The 23,179-nt window shown below is 40.2% G+C and overlaps 1 protein-coding gene across 4 annotated transcripts in view; it reads left to right on the forward strand.

Annotated features, from left to right (window-relative positions):
- Positions 1 to 23,179, forward strand: part of esyt2b (extended synaptotagmin-like protein 2b) — a 41,388-nt gene that overhangs the window by 14,506 nt on the left and 3,703 nt on the right. For 2 of the 4 annotated variants that reach the window (XM_085468237.1, XM_085468239.1), the window contains exons 7-19: positions 4,537 to 4,592; positions 9,244 to 9,364; positions 10,692 to 10,868; positions 11,076 to 11,158; positions 11,525 to 11,573; positions 12,557 to 12,646; positions 12,745 to 12,840; positions 14,975 to 15,037; positions 18,343 to 18,417; positions 19,684 to 19,770; positions 19,880 to 20,029; positions 22,392 to 22,744; positions 23,007 to 23,105. In XM_085468237.1, coding sequence (XP_085324363.1) covers positions 4,537 to 4,592; positions 9,244 to 9,364; positions 10,692 to 10,868; positions 11,076 to 11,158; positions 11,525 to 11,573; positions 12,557 to 12,646; positions 12,745 to 12,840; positions 14,975 to 15,037; positions 18,343 to 18,417; positions 19,684 to 19,770; positions 19,880 to 20,029; positions 22,392 to 22,744; positions 23,007 to 23,105 — 1,499 coding nt within the window. Of the gene's footprint in view, positions 1 to 4,536; positions 4,593 to 9,243; positions 9,365 to 10,691; positions 10,869 to 11,075; positions 11,159 to 11,524; positions 11,574 to 12,556; positions 12,647 to 12,744; positions 12,841 to 14,238; positions 14,341 to 14,974; positions 15,038 to 18,342; positions 18,418 to 19,683; positions 19,771 to 19,879; positions 20,030 to 22,391; positions 22,745 to 23,006; positions 23,106 to 23,179 lie in introns of all 4 variants that reach the window. The other 2 variants (XM_085468236.1, XM_085468238.1) reach the window with 2 other exon arrangements.

A 23,179-nucleotide genomic window follows, 5' to 3' on the forward strand; every position in this document is an offset into this window, starting at 1 on the left:
AAGCAGTGTTCACATGATTTGCATTTACATTTCCAGTTGCTTACGCATCGATTATTTTCCAGTTGAGGCTCCATTATTCTCCTGGTTCAACCCCTAGACAGAGCCACTGCTGCACAGCTTAAAAACGCTTGACCGATTTATATCAAATGCGAGGGCCCAGTGGAGCTGTAGCGGTGCTTTAAATAGCTGCAGATCAAGCCAGACCTACTTTGGCATATTTTTATTTTTTTACCCCAGGCACTGAACTAAAGCTCAAGGTGGAGACATTACTGTTGGAGACTGAAGGAAGAAGCAGCTTCCACTCAGTAAATTCCCCACATGCAAAGATATCCGCACATGCATTTAGGTGCTTTAGTCTTCTTTCAGCTCCTACACCAGCAACATCACATTGGGTTCCTGGAGGAAAAAGAAAAAGAATTAATAAAGCAAATTATTGACATTGACATATTAACATTGTGTTCTCTGGACTTCAAGTAAGTCATGTTCTTTTGCCCCTTTGTGTTATACAAGATCTGAGGCTGGGTGCCAAACATAACAGACACATTTCCAGACCAGAAGAGGTCTTGGCCATGTCTGGACGGTGTGATTGCACTGATGCAACTCAGCACAGCCTAAATAAAAAGATGCACCACATTCTGCAGTGAGGCAGAAGATATTCATCTACTCCAACTCAGATGACAGTTTTATACTTTTATGTAATGAATGAACGATGACCTGACTGAATCGCAAACACTGTTATTATTGAGCACTTTTGAAAGCTTGAAAGTGTCATGATTAAACTTAAATTGGACTTACTGAGCAGATTTAGGGGATTTTCCAGAGGTTGCGAGGTGGCACAGGCAAAGCGCCAGAGTCCTTCCTGTGCAGGGCTCAGCACATAAATGCAACAGAGCGTTGCTGGTGACGTCCCAGCCCAGAGAGGAGTAACGGTTCGAATAGACAGGTTTCCAAGGGAGATTCTAGGCAAGGATAGAGGCAGTGGCGAACAGGTGAGGAACTGTGGCACCAGTCCACCAATCCACCCAGATATACTCATTGTCTGTCTGCTTAATCCCAGAGGTGTGTGAAGAATAGCTGCATCAGAACAACTCGTCTTCAGGGTCGAGCAGTGATGCCAAACCCGAGCAGAGCAGCAGCTTCACCTGTAAATAGAGAAAAGGGGGCGGGCAACCAAACCCAGCCCATCCATCGAACCCTGATAAAAAAAAATTTAAAAAAAGCTGTAAAATCGAGTCCTGACATTGTCTGCAGTTGCTCTTTTATCACATGTAGCATATATAAGGAGAGGGTTTGCTTTAGATTTACTTTGCAAAATATATATTTGGTTTCAGCAAGGAGGTCCAGTTGGATATGGAAGAGGATTAGGGCCACTGGGAAAAAAATGGGCATGTCTTTTTTTTTCTTCCTTTACAGAATTCTGACTTTTTTCTCAATATTCTGAAATTCAAGTCAGAATTCAGTCTTTTTTTTCCAGAATTATTTTTTCTCAGAATTCTGGGATTAAAGTCAGAATTCTAATTTTTTTTTCTCAAAATTATTTTTTCTCAGAATTCTGACTTTTTTTTTTAAGCAGAATTCTGACTTTTTTCTCAGAATTCTGAGATTAAAGTCAAAATCCTGACTTTTTCCTAAGATTTATGACTTTAATCTCAGAATTCTGACTTTTTTCTCAGACCTGACCTAATCTCAGAATTGGGAGATTAATCTCAGAATTCTGGAAAAGAAGAAAAAAAAGACGTACCCACTTTTTTTTTCGGTGGCCCTAATCCTCTTCCATAGCTGGATGATGCATGAGCATGCAGAACACATGACACATGAGGTTACCTGCTCTTGTCTTACATTGTCTCACATGGTTAAAATCTTTTTTTTTGTCCAATCCACAATGCTTCTATTTACTGCGTTTTCGTTTTCGCATACTGCTCTGCTGGGTAGTGTTAGAAGAGTTCAGGGTTGCACTGCGAGTGTAAGAGCAGCTCAAGAAAACTGGCTTATTCTGTGCAGTTTTCTCACTTTTCAATAGTCTTACACCCCAAAGGCATTAAAATGATAATGTACGAAGGGGAGGAAAACAGGAAATACTCCCACTTGAGAAGCTTTTCAAAGCAGATATTATTTTATCATTTAATCGTTTCACTTAGATTAAAGACAGTGCCCTTATCAACAGTTTTGTTATTCATATATACATCAACAGTCTCTTGATGACTCTTTGAACACAATATGCAGGGATAGGTGTGTCCTTCCACACCATCCCCTACATCATTTAGAATCAGAATCAGAATCAGAATCAGAATGGGTTTATTGCCAGATGTTGAGGTTTACAACATTAGGAAATTTCTGCGGTGCTTCAGTGCAGACAATAAGAATTAAAGTGCTATGTAGAAAGAAAGATATGTGCATGAGATATACATGAGATATATACATGAGAGTAAGAATTATGAGTGCTACGTAGATAGATATATACATGAGTGCAGGTGGTGATCAGTGCCAGACATGAAATGATGCAGTGACACAGCGTAGGGTCATGTGTTAGTGGCGGGGACAGTCATGTGGTTATTGTTCATGTGTCCCACAGCAGAGGGGAAGAAACTGTTCTTATGGCGAGAGGTTCTGGTGCGAATGGACCGGAGCCTCCTGCCTGAGGGGAGCAGGTCAAACAGACTGTGTCCAGGGTGAGAAGGGTCAGCTGAGATCCGGGGTGCACGCCGCAGAGTCCTGGAGGTGTACAGGTCCTGCAGAGATGGGAGTCTGCAGCCAATCACCTTCTCAGCAGAGCGCACAACACGCTGCAGTCTCTGTTTGTCCCTGATAGTGGCTCCAGCGTACCACACGGTGATGGAGGAGGTGAGGATGGACTCGATGATTGCAGTGTAGAATTGCATCATCGTCCGTGTTGGCAGGTTGAATTTCTTCAGCTGCCTCAGGAAGTACATCCTCTGCTGGGCTTTCTTGATGACGGAGGTGATGGTGGGCTCCCACTTCAGGTCCTGGGTGATGGTGGTACCCAGGAAGCGGAATGAGTCCACAGAGGTGATGGGGGTGTCAGTCAGGATGATGGGGGGGAGTGGGGCTGTGTGCTTCCTGAAGTCCACAATAATCTCCACTGTCTTCTGGGCATTCAGCACCAGGTTGTTGTGGCTGCACCAAGACACCAGACGTTCAACCTCCCTCCTGTAGGCAGACTCATCCCCGTCAGAGATGAGCCCAATGACGGTGGTGTCATCTGCGAACTTGATTAGCTTGACAGACTGGTGGGTGGAGGTGCAGCAGTTGGTGTACAGGGAGAAGAGCAGAGGAGAAAGAACACAGCCCTGAGGGGAGCCGGTGCTGATGGTCCGGGAGTCTGAGACATTCTTTCCCAGCCTCACGTGCTGCTTCCTGTCCGTCAGGAAGTCAGTGATCCACCGGCAGATGGGATCAGGCACATTCATCTGGGAAAGCTTGTCTCGGAGATGGTCTGGAAGGATGGTGTTGAAGGCAGAGCTGAAGTCCACAAACAGGATCCTGGCGTAGGTTCCTGGGGAGTCCAGATGCTGCAGGATGAAGTGTAGGGCCATGTTGATGGCGTCGTCTACAGACCTGTTGGCTCTATATGCAAACTGCAGGGGGTCCAGGAGGGGGGCCGTGAGGGTCTTGAGATGGGAGAGAACTAGGCGCTCAAATGACTTCATGACCACAGATGTCAGAGCCACGGGTCTGTAGTCATTTAGTCCAGTGATCCTAGGTTTCTTGGGGACAGGGATTATGGTAGAGGACTTGAAGCAGGCAGGCACATGACATGCCTGCAGTGAGGAGTTGAAGATGCCAGAAAACACTGGGGCCAGCTCGTTTGCACAGTGTCTGAGGGTTTACAGCCCTGCAGTGCTTTCCTCGTCCCTGCAGAGCTCCGTGCATCTGCTGCAGTGTGAGCAGGTTGGACAAAAAAGTAGGGTGGGAAAGGCTCATTAGAAAAAAAAGTCCCTGAGCTTGGAGGAAAGAGCTGATCAAAGCCCACTGAGCGGAGCAGGATATGCCTCCGTCTCAGGTCTCTTTGATTTACTTTGACCGCGGCACCTCATCAAGATTTGACCTGCTGCTAGATTTTCACAGTGCACAAAACTAGAAGGTGCAGTGTTTCCAGCCTCATTATTCTGTAAACTAACAAGACCCCAGACAGATGCTGCTGCTTTAATAAATCTTTCAGGAAGCAGGTGCTTTTGTATTCATTCCCATTCAAGGATCACTGCTTTCTGTGCTTCCGTTGTGACTCATAAACTAATTGTGCACACCGTGCATGCATTTAAACACTTACAGGTCAGTGGACCCCAAATTGAAAACTAAAAGGTAAAAACAATTAGCTTTAATATATGACAGGAAATGTTTGTTTTATACTTTAAGTAGCAGTGTGGCGCCATCCTAAATAACCAGTGCAGTGTTGCAGCATAATAGAGGAGCAGGAAACAATAACATCAAGTGTTCTGACTCCATTTAAAGTCATTCACACTTTCTATTCTTACCGTCTAACCCATGGCCACGCTCTCATTTTTACTTCCTTTTCAGCTTGTGGACATAAACTGGACCGGCCTCTCCAATATACTGGATATTCCTGGGCTCAAGTAAGTCAATTCCAACTTCAACTTTTCTTTTCCCTCAAGAAACAAAGCTTAGATTTTAAAGGATTTGAGGACTTCTAGTTTAAGTGAAGTTAACACGTGCCTAGATGTTTGCTGTATAATTTCAGGGTTTTGTTTTTCTCATTTAAACACATTTTATGTTAAAAAAAAAAGAGCTTAATTTTCAGAGTTTCATTCGCATTTAATTTATTAATATCTTCAGCATTGATGAAACCAAAAGTATTATGCATACAGTAGTATCTGTCTCCACTGTTATATTTAAAGACAATATTGTCTTATTGTTCAGTTTCTGGAAAGCTAAATCTCACCAGCTGTAGAGAAAGTATTTTCCACTAATGAGGTTTCCTTACGTGCACGAAGCCTCGGGTGTTCCTGTCCTCGTTACTGCTGTAGTTTATCGCAGAGTTTTGCTAGACTGAGCTGATTTAGATTAACATATCTCTTTCAAACATTTGGAAGCAAACAATGAGATCAAGTGAAACGATCCAGCATGTCTGTTTGCACACACATCACGAAAAACAGGATTAACACAACAGTTTAATGCTCGTACTGGGATAAAACAGGCCGGCTCAGTGGTGTTTGTCGCCGCCGTTTTCCTTATCCTCACCCGTTTTGTTTTGTTTGTATTAAGTGTCTTTTTCCCTCGAGTTGTTGTGTGGGCTGAGCAGAAAATAAATGAGAGCTGATTAAGAGCTGCTAACAGCCCGACGCAATTACACGCTGCCATCTTGAGTGGTACTTTTTTTTTTTTACAGCTGAAAAAGAAGCTGACAGATGCATGAATATTGAATGTAGTTTTCTGGGATTACAGCTGCCTGTTGAACGCCCCCCTGACGCTGACAGACATGTTGACACAGGCAGAGCTCAGTGGACTCTCTTCTGTTGAGTTCTCTGTGGGGGTGAAATGGATCCACAGAGCTTGTGTGCCTAGACGTGGGCGTGTTAGTCTGGGTGTTGATGTGGGTGAGGGGTTAGCTGGGTCTTCGTGGTCCAAATCACAGCTACAGCGCACGCAGCGTCAGCCGTCCACTTGAAGACTTGCCCAGTGGGCCTCTTTTAAACCTTGTTAATAATATTAAGACTGTCATTAATTAGTAGCTGTGATAACATGTTGTTGTTTAGTGGAGTCAGTATTAACCATAATCAACTTCTTAATGTTTTGTATTAGCACAAAACAAAGCTGAGGCTAATGGAAATGTGATTAGCTTTGCTCCCTTCATCTGTACCCTCAAGTATAATTTAATACAACGCAGTGCTAGCCTCATAAATTATGCTCCCAGTTAGAGGGGGAAAAAAGGATAACCTGGGATATCATTAACAGCAGGCATAACTGAGAGTTTACAGGTTGCTAGTGCAGTGATTCCCAAAGTGATACCCATAGATTTCTATAAGACTGGAAGTCTTTTTGTAACTACAAGTATTGCATCTGGTGGTGTTCAGATAAAATGGAGGTCTAAGGCATTTCCACGAGGGCTTCATTTTTCAAAGGTGGGTAATATTGTCTTTGTTTATTTTTGTTTTCTGACCTTATTTTTTGATCCTGAACTCATCTCATATCTCAACTTGTATTTGAAAGGAAATATTCAATTTGGTGCTCTCGCGATGCCAACGTTGTAATTAAAGGTTTCTCGGTCAGATCGTCCATTTTCAAAACACCAAGACAACTCGAGACAGTTTGAGACTTCACTGTGGGTTGTAATCAAACACAGTATCCATCCATCATTAATACACAGTCAGTTGTTTTGCTGTCACAGTATAGAGTAGTATAAACTTCTGGTGAAGTGATTTGCAGTTAACGTCTGTGACAATTACTGTGTCGATCTATCCAGTAGCTGCTGGCACATTACTCCAAATTTCAACCTCATTGTGGAGGGAAAGTCACTGATCATTAAAGTCATTAAAGTCTTACTCTGGGGACCATGAATATTTGTAGAGTCTAAAGTGCTAATCTCTTTAGAAGATGTGGTAATAATTTACTGGATCAGTGAAATCCTTTGCCAGCTAATTGAGCAAGAGAAAAAGGCAGGGAATCACTACAGTTGTTAGGATTCATTTCTTAGGGATCACAAATGCTTGTGTAGAATTTAATGGCAATCTGTTTAATGGTCATTTGCTTCTGCAATCAGCCAGAACAAAGTTAACATGGCTGAAGCATTGCTGTACATCGCAGTGATGGATATTTGCTGTCGATGTGAGTCAGTGGAAGGTAAAACACATTACCAGTGTGCATTATGTGAGCATTATAAGGGTTGAGTGTGCAGTCTTGAGTGTTGAGAGTGCTAAAGTGAATAGATAAACACAAAGGCAGGGACAGGGGGGTGTTCCAGTGTTTGCGCTGAGGGAGCAGCAGAAATAGTGCTGATGTGGCAGGAATCCCTTTACACCCTCAGCTCTTAGATGGAGAAAAGCTCCAGCTCTGATCAGCACCCTGCCACTGAATCCTAAAGTCAATGCGTGTTTTTCACCTAAAGAGAAGCTGAGGATTGATCAAATGAATGAAAGCTAAAATTATGTTTTGTTTTTTCATCTGGTGTCTGTGCAGCTTTAGTATCACACCAGAGTTTTTTTTTCCTTTGAAGGTTTTTATTGGTTTTGCAGGACAGCCTGAGATTCCTGACACATTACATGTATTCCTGCAAGGTTATAATGAATTACAGATATTTATAAATGAGCTTTAACTGTCCTCTAATGTAATCTGTTCATAACCTTCGCATTGTTAATTACATGACAATCCAGCAAACTTGGGTGCTCTTTTTACTCAAATGGCAAATAGCTCGTGACGATGTATAATTTTCTGAAACCTGAGTTGTGCGATATTTAGAAAGTAGTTTAATTTACTTCTTGGTATTTGAATCTTTTGCTTAATCAATGTGCAGCCTATGGCTGATACAAAAAAGTAATTGAGCCCAGCGTTTGCTATGGATTTTGGGCTTTGTGCTGACCGATGTTTTCAGTTGATGGATCATTTGGCCTTTAGCCTGTGTTTGGTGATGCTTGTTAGGGTTAGGTGTGCTGTCACAGGAGTTAGGAGTTAGAGTGTTATAGAGGGGTTGTGAGTCTAATAATCATGGAAATTAAATTGTGTGGCACCTTTGAAAAGCAAGGAAAGGAGTTAACCTAGCTAATATAGAGCAATTAATAATCATCAAAGCCTTTAGAAGAAGCAAAATGAAGAGCCTAAAAATGCATTAAATACAAATGTGGTTTTTCAGTACGTTAAGAAAACCATTTTTATTTTATTTTATAACTTTATGTTAATTATAAATTCATTTAACTAATGCCTTATTTATGTGGTATGACCACCTAGGCTGTTTGAGCAATAGGTTAAAGTTTTTAATTACACAAGAGAAAAGTAGGTGAATTAGCCTTAGCTAAGCCTTAGCCTTAGCTAGCCTTAGCCTAGCTTTCACCAGCTAGAATTTATCATTTATCCCCAGTGATAACTTGACATTATTTTCTTGATTGTTTCAAGATTGACTTTGTTTAAGTGGTAGAACTTACTTTAAATAAAATTTAATTAGTGCAGTACACCTAAATATTAAGTTACAATAAACAGGAAACGGATAATGCTGTGGCAAGCTAGCTATAGTTTGATAGCTTGTCACTGCAGTTTTTGGACTTTATGTTTCTGTTTGTCTAAAATTACACACACTGTTAATTGTTAAAGATTACACATTTCTGTGTTGTTATTTCTATATGACAAAACCAAAGGTTAAACTTTGACTAAATATGGAGTTTACTGTAGTTTCTCCATGCAGTGATCACTGTAGCAAGTAGAGTTTTACTGTTAAAACTGAAATTTTATCACACAATAACATTTCATTGAAGACCTGAAAATATCTTGGGCCTAATTCAGTAAGACACCAATGATGCAAGTTTCCTAAATTTATAAGACCAATTACATAGAGGCTGTTACTCAGCTGCTGTACGTATTCACTGGTGGGCACCTAGAAAGCACAGAGCACAAGTACATCAGGTGTGTGTTAGCAAATGTCTAGTTTAAAAAAAATTCACCCACTTTTCATCAGCTTACATTTTTGTACTTTTCTTTCTTTGCAGACTATTTTAAAGATTGTGTTTATAGGTGTCCTCAGAAAACATCCACTTCCAGGTGATGTCTTAGACAATTTACAAATGCCCCTGATTACAATGGTCACATTATAATATATATGGACATCTGGCCCATAATAATAATAACCATTCTTCGAGGGACATGCTGAGCAATAACCCAGCACGATAAGTTTTATTGTAATTTGATTTTTTTTGCTAGCCATGATTGCAATTTTCCAGCTGTGCCACAGTAAGTAAATGAATAAAGGAAACGTCTGATGGAAATGTCATCCTGTGACGTCACTGTCATTGTTGTCATTCACCATTGAATCATTAGTGGATCAGACAGACATTCAGACGTTTGTTGGCTAACAGCAGCAGCATGCTTGAACTCACTCCAATTTTCCTGCTGTCGTCGCGCATGTTAAACAGAAACATGCTAAACTATGCTTAGATTAAAAGAGAACATTTATAACCCAAGGGCACCCTTATTGTCTTTTAAATAATTTATCGCTTCATTCTGTTTATTTTCTTTTTTTTCTCCCCTCTCTCATCATCCCCACCTCCTCCCTTGTATTTACAGTGGCTTCTCTGACAGTCTGATTCAAGACATTATCTGCAGTTATTTGGTATTGCCCAACCGAATCACTATCCCACTGGTCGGAACGGTGGAGCTGGCCAAGCTGCGCTTTCCAATGCCAAAGGTACAAATGCACTTGTTACAATACATCCAATAAGGATGAGCTGCTCTTCTAAGTGCTTTAATAGTTCGTAAGCAGACAGTTTCACACGAGGAGCTCATGGTTAGTACGTTAAAGCTCGTCAGTAGTAAAAAATATCTCCCAGGGTTTTGTAGTTAATTCTCAGTGCTAACGCAGAATAAAACTAAAGAACCATAACAATAAAAAATGCAGCAAAGGTTGTATTCCTGGAACTTGTATCCATGGCAACAAAATGAAAAAAGTTTCACTGCAGGCCACATCCTTATTATATTTAAAAAGGTTTCAAGGGTTCAAAACAGGAATAAAAAAGAAACAACTAAAATCTTACCACACATCATATATTCATTACAGCCTTTGGAAAAAAAGGAGACATTGAAAAGATAACAAAGAACTTGTCTTTCTGATATCAGACGGCAGGATGTTTTGCCAACATACAGTACTATGCGTCACATATACAGTACTTTGATAAACTCTGAGTCACCCCTCATTTCTTTATATTTTACTTCCAAGGAGCCTTGAGCAACAGGTCCTACCTCCTTGACTTTAATGGTCATCTTTATTTACTAGACTTTCATCTGGCAAGGAAGCATATGTGATGGAATGATTTCCATGATAACAATGTAGCCTTGTTATATCCACCATCACTTTTAGGTTAATAAGGCCTTGTATTTTAAAATAAAGACATTTAATATGTTAATCCATTAAAAACTCAGTAGGAAAATTAAAAGTAGATAATGTGCCGCACAATACTTAGGCAAGAAAATAAGAAAATAAACGCAGGTCTGATTTTATATATCAGTGGCAATTCTTACTGCTTTCTTTCAGGCAAATGTTTTTATTAAATATTAAAGAAAGGAAAAACATTTGACAATGGAAAAATTAAACAAAATAAAAGCCCTATTCTGCAGTAGAAAGTCTAGATTAGTCCTCTATTTATCCAGGTAATCATGGGATATATATATATATATATATACACATACATATATGCTAATACATTCTAGGTATATGTATGTGTATGTAAGTAAAGGTTAGCTTATTAAATTTACATAAATTTGCATTTCTTTTTCTTAAATATTAAAGTAGCTGTTATGTTTTATTGTGGTGCGTTTTTTACAAACCACACATTTAAATAAAGTCTGCTAAATTATGAATTGTGAAATGAATTAGTATTTTTGTTATTACTTTATTGTGGTAATGAGTCATGTTTCCTCTTATACTACTAATGTCCTCCCATTACAGAAATCTTCACGTCTTATAAACTCTATAAGCTTTTTCAGACTTTAACACATGTGTCTGCATGGCTCCACAGGGAGTCCTAAGGATTCACTTCCTGGAGGCTCAAGATCTAGAAGGGAAGGATACATTTCTGGGAGGGTTGATCAAAGGCAAGTCTGACCCCTATGGTATCCTGCAGATCGGCAACCAGCTGTTTCAGAGCAAGACAATTAAGGAAAGCCTTAATCCCAAGTGGAACGAAGTGTACGAGGTGAGAGTTGGGGATGTCTTTTAGAGCAGGAAGAGCTTTTACGGTCGTTTGTTGCCACCGAAAAAGCTAGTCTGTTTCCCATTGTTATGTGCCATTGTTTTCCACTTGTCTTATTTATACCTCCTGCTGGTTTGCATGACAGGTAATCTATTTATTGACCTCCTGTGCCAGTTTGAATGAGCTTCAGTTTGTTCTTGTGTTCATCAGGCACTGGTGTATGAGCACTCAGGTCAGCATCTTGAGATTGAGCTATTTGATGAGGATCCAGACCAAGATGACTTCCTGGGGAGGTGAGTGTCTTTGTCATTTCCTAACCCGCTGAGATGTTATTGCACTTATTTCATTTAAAACAAAGCTCTGGTGTACCAGCGCTGATAACTGGTAAGAGCAATCTTTGATGTATTGCGGGACATATAGTCAACAAAATTAAGATAAATACAGCTATGTTTACTCATAATGGAAGTGTAGAAGTGTTATCCCCAGTTACCGGCCCAAGGGCAAATTTCATTGATTTTTACCCCAAGGCTGTAATGCTACACCCAGTGCTATTAACACAAAGCAGTCAATCGATATCTGGACCCCCTGTGTTTAGATTAATTGGTGCGATTTTACTGTTTGCTGTCCCAATTTCCATAATTATTTGTCCTTATTTACAGCCTCATGATTGATATGACAGAGCTGCACAAAGAACAGAAAGTTGATATGGTAAGCTGCTTTGTTCACAATAATATTATCAGTTTAATTACTTTAAAGCGTATAAATTATACATCTTAAAGTAACCGTCAGGCTCAGTCATATTGCTTTCTTGTAAGGAGTAAGATGTGACAGGTAAACAGCTAACCAGACTTTAGCCATGAATGACACCCACCAGCAACTCTAAAGTTCACTCGTTAACACTTTATATGTCGACTCACCTCTGCCAGCCTTAAACGAAGTTACTTTGGTGACACATAATCCCTGTAAAAACTGGGATTATTGGAGAGTACGCCGGCTTAGTTTCAGTTGGTGAGCACAGCAACTTTGCTTGTTTGAGTTTATTTTGTTAGTTTTACTTCAGCTTTTATTAAGTTGAGTTTTAGTTTTTAGTTTTTTAATCACTATGGTATGGTAGCCATATGTCAGAGGCAGAACCTTTTGAAAGCAGTTGACTCACAGCCTTGTAGACATCTGGAGTCTGATGAGTAAAAACGTCCATCAAAGCCTAATCAGGCAATTTCTGATAAAGTTTTACTAAAGTAACAAATATTAAAACTTCCACTATATTTTTTTTAACTTCCATTAGTTGCTTTTCAAAGTTCACAAAAGTGTTTCAGTTACTTTTTTACCAAGAGTCTGTTTCTATTTTTATTGTAGTACTTAAATGTTTTATTTTCACTTCTAGTTTTACTTTTTAGTTTATGTTTAGCTAACTATAATAACACTGGATATGTTGACTGATATATAGTAATGATAGAAATGATTAGGTAATTATGAGTTTGTTACCTTTGGATTTAAGGTGTTTGAGAGTCCATGCAGATTTGAGATAGGCACTGATCTGATCATCTAAATCTTCGCAGTAAACTAAACCACCAAATTGTTCTGTTTTAGCACAGCTCCTAAAAGCTTTACAAATGATTTTTAAGCCTGGTTTGTTCCTGTCATCGACTGAATGGAAATATTGACGTACTTGTTTGGCCACATTGTTGCAGTGGTTTGATCTTGAAGAAGCAACTACTGGGAAACTCCACCTGAAACTGGAGTGGCTATCGCTGCTCTCCACTTCTGAGAAATTGGACCAGGTACTGCATGTAACAATAAGGCTTCATCGCTTTAACACAAGGACGTGTTCTCTGCATTTGCAGCTGTAAAACATGTCTAACTTGTCCTTCATGTTTAGGTTCTGCAAAGCGTGCGTGCAGACAGAAGCCTTGCCAACAACGGACTGTCATCTGCGCTGCTGGTGGTCTATCTGGACTCGGCAAAGAACCTGCCAGTAAGATGATGCAATGCTCACTTTAGTTTGACGCTGTAGCTTGTGCAAAAATATAGCTTTAGGCTTACACAGGCTTCTTGTTCTTTACCCAAAACAGTAAAGATTAGTGGTCTGTGTAGTAAAGATTCACATACTTTTACTATAGTTTTTTTTTTATTTGTGACTGAAGTGATTGCATTAGTCTACTACAAAAAGCATTTTCATATTTTTTCCAGGACATTAATACTTACCAGACACTTTATTGGGTACACTTGTTTAACTCATTTATATCAGCCAATCACATGGCAGCAGGTCAGTGTATATAGGCAAGTGCACATGGTCAAGTTGACCTTGTCAAATTCAAACTGAGCATCAGAATGGGGAAGAAAGATGCTAGGCAGGGTTGTCTGAGTATTTCAGAATGTGCTGATTTACTGGGATTTTCCCACACAGCCGTCTCCTGGGTTTGCAGAGAATGGTCTGAAAAAGAGAAAATATCCAGTGAGCTGCAGTTCTCTGGGTGAAAATCCCTAGTTGATGCCAAAGGTCAGATGAGAATGACCAGACTGCTTAAAACTGGTAGGAAGGTAATAATAACTCAAATAACCACTTGTTACAACCAAGGTGTTCAGAACAGCATCTCTGAATGCACTGAGTGCCACTCCTGTGACCTAAAAAAAAGGAAACCAAGATTTTCTTGACACACTTTGGGTTCCTTAGTACCAAGTGAGCATCATTTAAACTCCACAGCCTACCTGAGTATTGTTGCTGACTATGTCCATCTCTTTATGACCATAGCGTACCCATCTTCAGATGGCTGCTTCCTAGATGATAACACACCATGTCACAAAGCTCAGATCATCTCAAACTGGTTCCTTGAAAATGACAATGAGTTAACTATACTCAAATGGTCTCCACAGTCACCAGATATCAGTCCAATAGAGCAGCTTTTTTTGTGTAGTGGAACAGAAGATTTCCATGATCGGTGTTCAGTCAGCCGGTCTTCAGCGACTGTGTGATAATATCATGTCAGTATTTACCAAAAATCAGAGGACTGTTTCCATCAATTAACGCTTTCCTGAAGCCAAAATGAGGTCTAACTTGGTACTCACAAGGTATACCTAATAAAGTGTCGGTAAAGCTCAAGGATTCTGTGTTAGGGCTATATTGGGCAATATTGTTTTGCTTTTGTTAGAGGATAAACTTGAACCTTCAAATTGCTGACTAAATGCATTTTTGACGTTTATGTAATGAGATTAGAAAATGTTTTATAATACCCAAATTGGTCAAATTGACCTCTTGTCTGATATTAGTTTGTTTGTTTTTTTGTTTTTTTACCTTTATTATATAAATACTTTAGCTCTTTCAGTTCTCATAACTTCCCCGTTTCCTCTTAATTTTCTTTCCTCTTCACCCAAGAGCGTCTTCTCAGGCAGCTTAGGCTGTGGAAACTTAAGTGAGAGGAGAGCTTCTGGCCTAGTCTTTTGTGAGAGCAATACTTCAGAGTATAAAACAATATGTGTGAGTTCCCCGGTACTTTTCCATCTTTATAGTGCTAGCAGTAGCGGTATGCAATGTTGGGTTGGGTTGAGCCCGTGCAAACATGAATCTTAAAGCATGCGTTAGCTGCATGGTTGTGAAGGAATGTTTACTGAAAAATAACCAGTAACATGAGGCAGACACTTCACTTCAAGGACTCAGCTATACTGTGCCTGCTAGTTAGCCTGCAGCATATTCTTCTTAATCAGTTGCTCAGTTCAAGGCCCAAGTATAAAATGTCAGGCGTAGAAAGAGCTCGCTGGCAGAGCTCATAATGATGTTTCACATTAGTGTATAGCTGTACAGATACAGAAAGTCTGTAGCTTGTTAAAAAAGATCCAGCACCTTTAAGTCTCCCCTATAGGGAACATCCTCATTATTTTGACATATGTTTTCATTGTTAGCTGTATGCCCTGCTCCAATATCAGCCCAATATCTGCTGCGTCTGATTTATCTAACAGTTATCCATGCTATTCATATTTCAGCACAAATTTCAACACGTTTTTTGTGGGCCTTTCCCCCCCCCCCCCCTCATGTCTCTTACCCATGCCGAGTCATTCCCGTCCTACTAACTGTGGGTGTGATTTTCTCCCCCAAATCTCCTTGTGGCTTAAAGAGCAACCTGTCAGATTTCACCTATGACGGGTTGAAGCAAGTCTCAGTCTTTAAGGCGCTGAAGGTAATGTGGGAAAAATGGACTGCATGTACAGAACGTACACCCTGTGTCTCACCTGTGCCGGTCCTCAAGTGCACCATCCAGTCATGTGATCGTGATGGCTATCAGACGTGCAAAGTGAACTGTGGTTTTTGAAAAAATGTGCATGAAGATGGATGATCGCACTGACTGTCTGAGCCTTTGTTGTGCCGTCCTGAATTGTTGTCATATTTTCCCTACTTTTGCATGCAGAAGTACAATATTGGTTTCAGGTTTTTCTAAAGTGAAATGATGGGTCACTTGATTGCTTTAAAAAGGCAGTTAACAATGGCACATCTATAGAACAATACAGTTCTGAGAACACCTTTTGTGCCTTTGTGTTGAAGAACCCGATCATGTTAAAGCTCAGGAATTCAGGATAAGGACTTGATGCTTGTTGGGCCAGCATTTCCACATTTCTTCTTCTGTAGCTCATATTTGTCAGACAAATACACAGATAAAGTAGACACTAGGTAGTGACACAGATTAGTCTAAGTAAATGTTATGTGAGGAGACTGGTAGAAGTAGAAACCGGCTTTCATTATCTTGTTTACCAGTGATCAGAACAGATGATCTAGTGTGTTACAAAAGATACGTTTCAGGTTGCACCATTCCAAAAATCAGTGTTGCATAATTCTAGTTAGCACGAGTCGTTTCCTTTTATTTACCTTCCTACTTCTAGGCAGTTTAAAGCCTCCTATTGTATCACACTGACTGTGACACTCCCTTTGTTTGATATGAGCCAGTGAAACTCACTGAAGCATTGTGCTGGAGGGCAGCAGGAGTACAAATGTTTTGTTGTTGCACTCAGTCGTTCAGTCTGTGTCACCGTGGCAGCAGGGCCGGCTGCTAGCTGGATGGTAGACTGAGCTGCTGCATCTTATTTTCTTACTAATGAATTTCAAACCACTGTGAGTCTGACACCATTTTACGTGTTGTTTCCTTCAGCCTGTCCATGCTGAGATAAAAATCTATTCAAGTGAAATTGTTTTTGTGGGTGCGTTACCCATATAGTGACTTAGAGCTTAAAGCATTGGAAGCTGTGGGATTTTTTTTTGTAAACTGCCAAACACACATAGCTTCACCAGCCAGTCCGGACAGCAAGGTTGCTGAAAAATAGAGCTAATACACCATGCTGCCTCCGTGTAGTAGGTCATGTGTTAAATCTTAATGGGCACGTCTTCACATGTTTGTAATGCATGCAGAAAACAGGAGGAAAGAGCAGCAAGTGCCAAAAATGTCTGCACTATTTTCACATGTGTGTTTAAGACAAACAAGAAAAGGGGCAACTGTTCTAGGGCACATTTCATACCTGACTTATTTACATTTGCACTTCAGTGAGAGTCTGAGGCCCCGGGTTATGCTCCCTTGTGATCGTGGACAGCTGAGGACACCAGGGATACTTAGCTGTTTTTATTATACTACTTTCTTGACTGCTCAGAGAACATATGCACAGTTGGTGCCCTTGCAGTGTAGAGTCTGTGCGGACGGGTCCTAAAAAAATAGTGGGTATAGTTTTATCTGCACACTGTGATTATAAAATCTATGAGATGAAGACCTTTATGTCCTCATGTGTGCATCAAGTATAGCATGAGTGTAATGGGACTCCCTAATGCACAAACCCCGTGCTGATTGGCTCATATGTTTCATATTATTTAAAAAAAAAAGATTTTATTTTATTCTTAGTTATTATTTAATTTGAAAAAAAAATGTAGAAACATATATATGATTTGGTTATAAGTTAATATGTATCATTGTAGGCTGTAAAAGTTTTTATAATAGACAGAATGTAAAATCTCTTACTGGTTCTGTTAGTGCATAATAGAATCACTATGAGCATCGTGTCACAGTCTGAAAATGATACACACAAAATTCTGATTCTCATTTATTAATAACAGAGCAATAATAAACAGCAAAACAAAAATACTTCATACAAAATCAAACAATGCATGTCAGGCATTGCTGCATCTTCCACTGTCTGATACCGCATCAGTCACAGGAAACTGTTTCCTCCTCCGATAACGTCAAAAAAGGAAACAGAATCAGTCAGTTATAACTGAAAAGATGCAAACTGTAATCCAGCAGAGGAGAAGAGATTTTCTCTAATCACACATTTAAACTCATGCGTGATGAAGGAAAAACAAATGAAAATGGATATAGAGGAACAGCAGAGATTCTACCTTCACAGAAAGAATTTATTTTGTTCACAGTTCACTTTATACATAGAACACAGAATCTCTACTATACAGATAAAAGTACTAGGGTGCCTACACTTTACACCTAGAGGAGCTGCTTGATCATAGAAACCCATGAAATGAAGCTCCCGGCATACAGTTTATATGCTGATATTAATGCCAGAGGAGGATTTGGACTCTTATAGAGCCAGCAGAGCATTTGCAACGATCCTCCTCAGCAGTCAGAGACCCTGCTCTGTAACTTTACATGCTCATTTTATGACTGGCTGACTTGCTGTGATTCCTAAAAACTTCCAATTTGCACAATACTCCTACAGAGTTGATCTGAGGAAGGAAAATTGTTGCAGTGGTGGCATGTTGTTACAGCACCACCCTTGAACTAAGCGAGCTCTGTAGAACGACTCGTTCTTTCACAAACGCTTGTAAAGATAGACTGCATGCTTGATTTTAATCACCTGTGGCTCTGGGGACTAAAAACACCTGAATACAAAGATTAGGAGGCGTGTCCCAATTCTTTTGGACATGTAGTTTAAACAAGTTAAAAACAGATATTGTATGAATTATGTAAAAACTTGTGAAAGTATTTCTGTATATCTCTGTTCAATACGTGGTGCGTTAAAGTGTCTTTATTATCAGCCTGCATGTTCAATGGGAGGCTTAATTGTAATGCTGGTGAGAAACATTTGTCAAACTCAAGCGACATCCTCAAGAGAATGGATTAGATGATGAGAAAATGAAGGCTTTTCCTCTGTTGTCACAGACCTTGGCCTGTAGATATGTAGGGTATTATTATTCTGAGAGGAATACTGAATAATACGTAGCTGTCAAAGCCCAGCATGCTAAATTTAGCCCGCAGAGGAGACAAAGCTCGGCTGTCTCCTTGGTTGCCGCTCTGCCTGCAGCCCTGCTTGTCAGAATGTACGGTAATGCTCCTTCCTGTTTGAACTACAGGCTCTCTCACCGTTGTGTGCTTGATTGAGTCTCCACTTGAGCTGCTGTTTGAATGTTTGAGTGCAATTATGTTGTCCCTCAGTTGATTTTTGTGCCACAGTGGGGTACATGGCGCTAACACTCTTCTGTCTGATTCTCTATTAGTCTGCTAAGAAGAATACCAGCGACCCCAGCCCTTATGTTCATTTCAGAGTTGGACATAAAACTCTTGAAAGTAAGGTGAGTCGTGGAAGTATCCATTAAAGTTATTATGCTGTGTCATTGTATCGTAGCTCTGTATTCCTGGAATGTTGTGTCGATTATTATTTTTTTTTGCAATTGTGCATTTTATTCGTAGAATAATGTGTCACTTAGTAAGTCATAAAAAAGACTTCTGGGCAATCAAGCTGTTATATGTAATTACATATAACTATTTGTGGCGTTCTTTTAGCGATATACTTCCTTCTGACTGTAGCATTAAAAAAGAGATGAAATGAAATTGTTGTTGTAAAATAAAGAACGTTAAATGAGGAATTGCTACCACCAACACCCAGTTAACTGCACAGCTTAAGAGCTTTCAGTCTGACACGATGATTGGCTGTTTCTCACGGGAAATTTCTATCCTAGCATTCAGAAGGGAAATGTAAACGAGGAAGATCTGCTGGGCTGATTTTATTGCAGGCGTGAGCTGTTGGAGGTTTACTGCGATGGAGCCTGTTTGCACTTATGAAAGTGTTTGAGTATGAACACAGTCCTGCGTTCATATTCAAACTGGCTCTGTGCTCCAGGACTTTGGATTTAAAATGAAGCAATGAAACCATGAGCCCATCCTCAGCTTCAGTATGAGGCTGCAGGAATGACTGCTGTTTCACTTTTTGAGAGGAAGTAATTGGATGAGAGCTGTTAAATTACTCATTAGACCCTAATTTAGACAGAGGTGAGAAAAATTAAATCAAATTCAAAAGTTTGTTCCCGCTTTGTTTGGGATGAAAGCGGGACACCCGAGTTATTGCTTTTGTATAAAACGAACCCCGTGGCACTGTGTAATCTTAATTTTAACTCTGTGATTGCATGATTGTTGACACATGATTCATAAAGAAACTCAGCCACATTTTTAGATTCACAAACTTCCAGTCCAAGCCAAAGAAGTGTTTGATGGATTTGCACTTTTAGATCTCTTTATCAGATCATCTTACATCTTCAGCTTATGTCACATGACTGATACAGTACAGTGGTAAAGTTGGTGGTTTAGCCATAAAAATAATCTCTCCTCACTTAGTGTGAGGAGTTTGGTTGTCTGGGGTTAAATGCATGTAAAGCTGAATAATCAGGCTTTTTAGAAACCTCAAGGTGTAAATCAAGTACTGTTAGGGGTTTAAAAGAAGATGCAGAACTGCTGGAGTGGAGAGTAGAAGACCAAGCAGAGGATAAATGTTATATGAGATATAAGATCAGATTTGTCATTGTATTAACAACCAGCAAATGGCTACTTATCTGCCCATAAAGATCCGGTACAAGACTAAGGAGCCCCTGTGGGAAGACTGTTTTTCATTCCTGGTCCATAACCCGAGGAGGCAGGAGCTCGAGGTGGAGGTAACTCTTCAAAATGTCACGGACAACATCTGTTTTCTTTATAAGATCGTACGCTGACGCAGATTAAGTAACTGACATTTCTAAAAGGAGATCTTTGCTTTTTGCACAGGTAAAAGACGACAAGAACAAATGCACTCTGGGTAACTTGACGGTGCCTTTGAGTAGCCTGCTGGTGGAGAAGGACATGACGCTGAATCAGCGTTTTCCCCTCAAGAATTCTGGGCCCAGCTCCACCATCAAACTTAAGATGGCTCTGAGGGTAAAAACAGGCTGCATCTCTTCTCTGCAGCTGCGTTGAGGATGGATGGGTTATTCATTTCAGGCTTAGGAGACCAGAACAGATGTTCACAATCTGTTAATTCAAATAGAACTGACTGATACAGTATGTCTAAATTAAAGATACAGCACACTGAGTATGTAATAAATTGAAAAAGCTTACAATAGTGATAGATTTACCTCTATAAACATTTCATTTCTAGTCCACAACCAGGTGAAGTAACGGCTTGGTTCATTCCATAGGAAGTCAGTCAAATCTGAGAAAAGCTCCCAGCTGAATCCAAATACTGGACACTTTAAAGGCCCGGCAATTTTTATAGTGTTAATATAAAGTTATTTTTAAGTGGTGCTCACTGATTTTTCATGGAGTAATCCTCACCTTCCCTGGCAGATTTAATCAGTTGGAGCTGGTTAGTTAGCCAATTAATCCAGCCATGTCATGAGGTTGGTTGAAAACGTTTTATCTGACACATTTTAGACTAAGCAGAGAAACATTAGCGGCAAAGGTTTGGTTAATAATCATCAGATTTTAAAAAAATAAAAAGAGAAAAAATCAGACCCTAACCTAACCTCTGCGGCTCCTCTGAGTATTTATATTTAACGCAGTATATTGTAATGCCGGGCTTTTTGGGACGAAGACTAATGTCTTTCAGCAACACTGTCTTTACTGCAGTTGCTGGAGTGTACTTAACTCCCAGTTAAGAGCAGAAAAGAGCCGCCTCACTGCCCTGAAAGCCCGACTTTCACAAAGTGTGGAAACACAAAACAGTGGCTGTTCTTGCAAATTGATTTTTACTGAAGTGGCAACCTGGAAACCGACTGTAGTTAGTTAATCTAGTTAACAATGTGCCCCTGGCTAGCTTCAACTGTAAATAAATAAAACTGTAAATGGATTTGCTTATAGCATGTCATGTTTGAGAAGATAAACTGTTTAATCTGTTTGCAGTACATTACAATATATCTTATATAGTGTGAATTTTGGGAATATTCTGATTATATTTTTTTTTCTGTGATAATGATTATCATAATAATTCAGGAAAGAGAGCGGTCCTGCATACTCTGAAGCCTGTTAGGATATTTGCTATTGATTACTACTGTCAGTGTAGCAGTTACTAGTTAGTAGTTTGCAACTCTCCCTACAGGGAACAAAGTAACCCGGCTCATTAACTCAGTTCAGCAGCAGACTTTGAAGTTTGAGAGTCGATACATATAGGAAAATGACTCGGCTCTGTAACATGTTCCACATGTTTGCAGGTTCTAACTTATGAATGATGCAGTAAAAGACAGTCAGGTTGGGCTTGATCTTTTCACACAGGTGTGTCTTTATCAGCCCATCAGTTGCAAAGCCAACAAGTCGCGTGCGTAACATTCCTTCAGAATGGGGCAGATCCAGGATGACGCAGAGACAGCCCTGGTGTTTAAGTGCAGCTCAACAAGTTTAACCTCCTGGGACCCAATGAATGAGAGCAAAATTGAGTATTTTGGTCTAAATAACCCAAAATGTGATGCCCACATACATGGACTCCAGGTCCTAGGACGTTAAATAAGAAGCTGCAGGATTCACATTTATAGGGGACTGTGATGTCAGCGTGTTTGACACTCTGGAGGAATATTTCCAGGATTCATTTGTGAGTCTTCTGTAAAATCTGAGACTCTGACATTGATTTATTTCTCTTTTATTTAGTTAACAGCATTTTTCACTCTGAAACTGTGAGGCTTAGTGGCTTAATGAAAATTGGAACAGGCGTAGCGTCATCTCTGCTGTCACGGCATCTCGGCGGTGAAAATTAAAGTCAGATTCTGATTTGATTGCTGTTTGTGCTGTAGACGTTTTCGAGATGCACCACTAAAATTATATCTCTTTGCCTGAGGCACTAAATCCAGTGATTTGACAGGTAGTCTTTGGTGGTTTGCCTAATTGCCATCCATAGCGTAGTTCAGCCTTAACTAAAGCCATTACTTACTGCTAATGAGGATATTTTCTCCTGTTCCCACATGGAAACACAGGAAGCTATAACAAACAAACTGCATTGCCCTTCTTGAGACCAAAATGAAGCGTATTATACTGAATGACTGTGATCCAATTAAAAAAAGGAATGCAGCTACATTAAAATATTGACCTGCTCTAAAACAGTTTCTCCATATTGAAGCACAACCAACATACATTTAGAAGAGAAATTACTTTGCAGACTCTTAAAAAAAACATAATAAAATTGAAGAAAAACACGGTTTAGAAAGGTCTGCTAAATTTAGAGACTTTTCACGTGAAATGACAGCACTTACATTAACTTTAACTTCTTATTTTCTATTGTCAATCAACTAAACATCTTCATGTCTTTGTCTAGATCCTGTCCTTGGAGAAGCAAGTGTCCCCAGACCAGCCTTCTTCAGTCCAGGTCAACAAGTCCGGCGTGCCACAGGCACCCCCAGCCTCGTCCCTGAGACCATCAGCCTCAGATTCGCCGCTGCCTCCGCCCACGCATTCGCATCCTATAGAAGCTTCCACTCTCAACCTCAAGGACAGGGACGGCGAGCCGTACGGAGCCAGCCATCGCTACAGTACCACCAACCTGACCACCGCCATGTCAAGCTCCCAGAAACACCTGCCGCACAACAAGTCCACAGCCAGCCTGGCATCGGATATCTCCCTGCCTATTGCCACCGTGGAGCTTCAGCAAAGGCTTCGTCAGCTGCAGAAGTAAATGGCAGATATGATATATTACTTTTATTATTGTTTATTTTCCAGCTTGGCTCATCTCAGGGTTTCTTATTGTTTTTCCATCAACTTCATTTAAATTCTGGCCTCCATCTAAATGTCATCGTGATTTTTGAATATTCATCTTTATAAATATTTTGTCAGCCTACCTGTCAAACAATTAATCAGTCCCTGTATGCATGCACTTTGTAAATTCGACCGCAGCACCTGGACGTGACACTGACTGACTTTGGTGTGTTTATAGCGGCTCGGCCCCCAGCCAGTACCCCCTGGGTGAGATCCAGCTGACTGTTCGACACAGCTCCCAGAGGAATAAACTCATTGTGGTGGTGCACGCCTGCCGGTGAGCTCCAAACTACTACAATACACTGAATTTACACAAAGTGGTTCGAAGGACTTTTTGTTTTTGGGCTCTTT

This window comes from Copadichromis virginalis, linkage group LG9, assembly GCF_057382275.1.
Source record: "Copadichromis virginalis isolate Kocher_CV1m ecotype Utaka linkage group LG9, C_Virginalis_male_GT1.1, whole genome shotgun sequence".
Lineage (NCBI taxonomy): Eukaryota > Metazoa > Chordata > Actinopteri > Cichliformes > Cichlidae > Copadichromis > Copadichromis virginalis.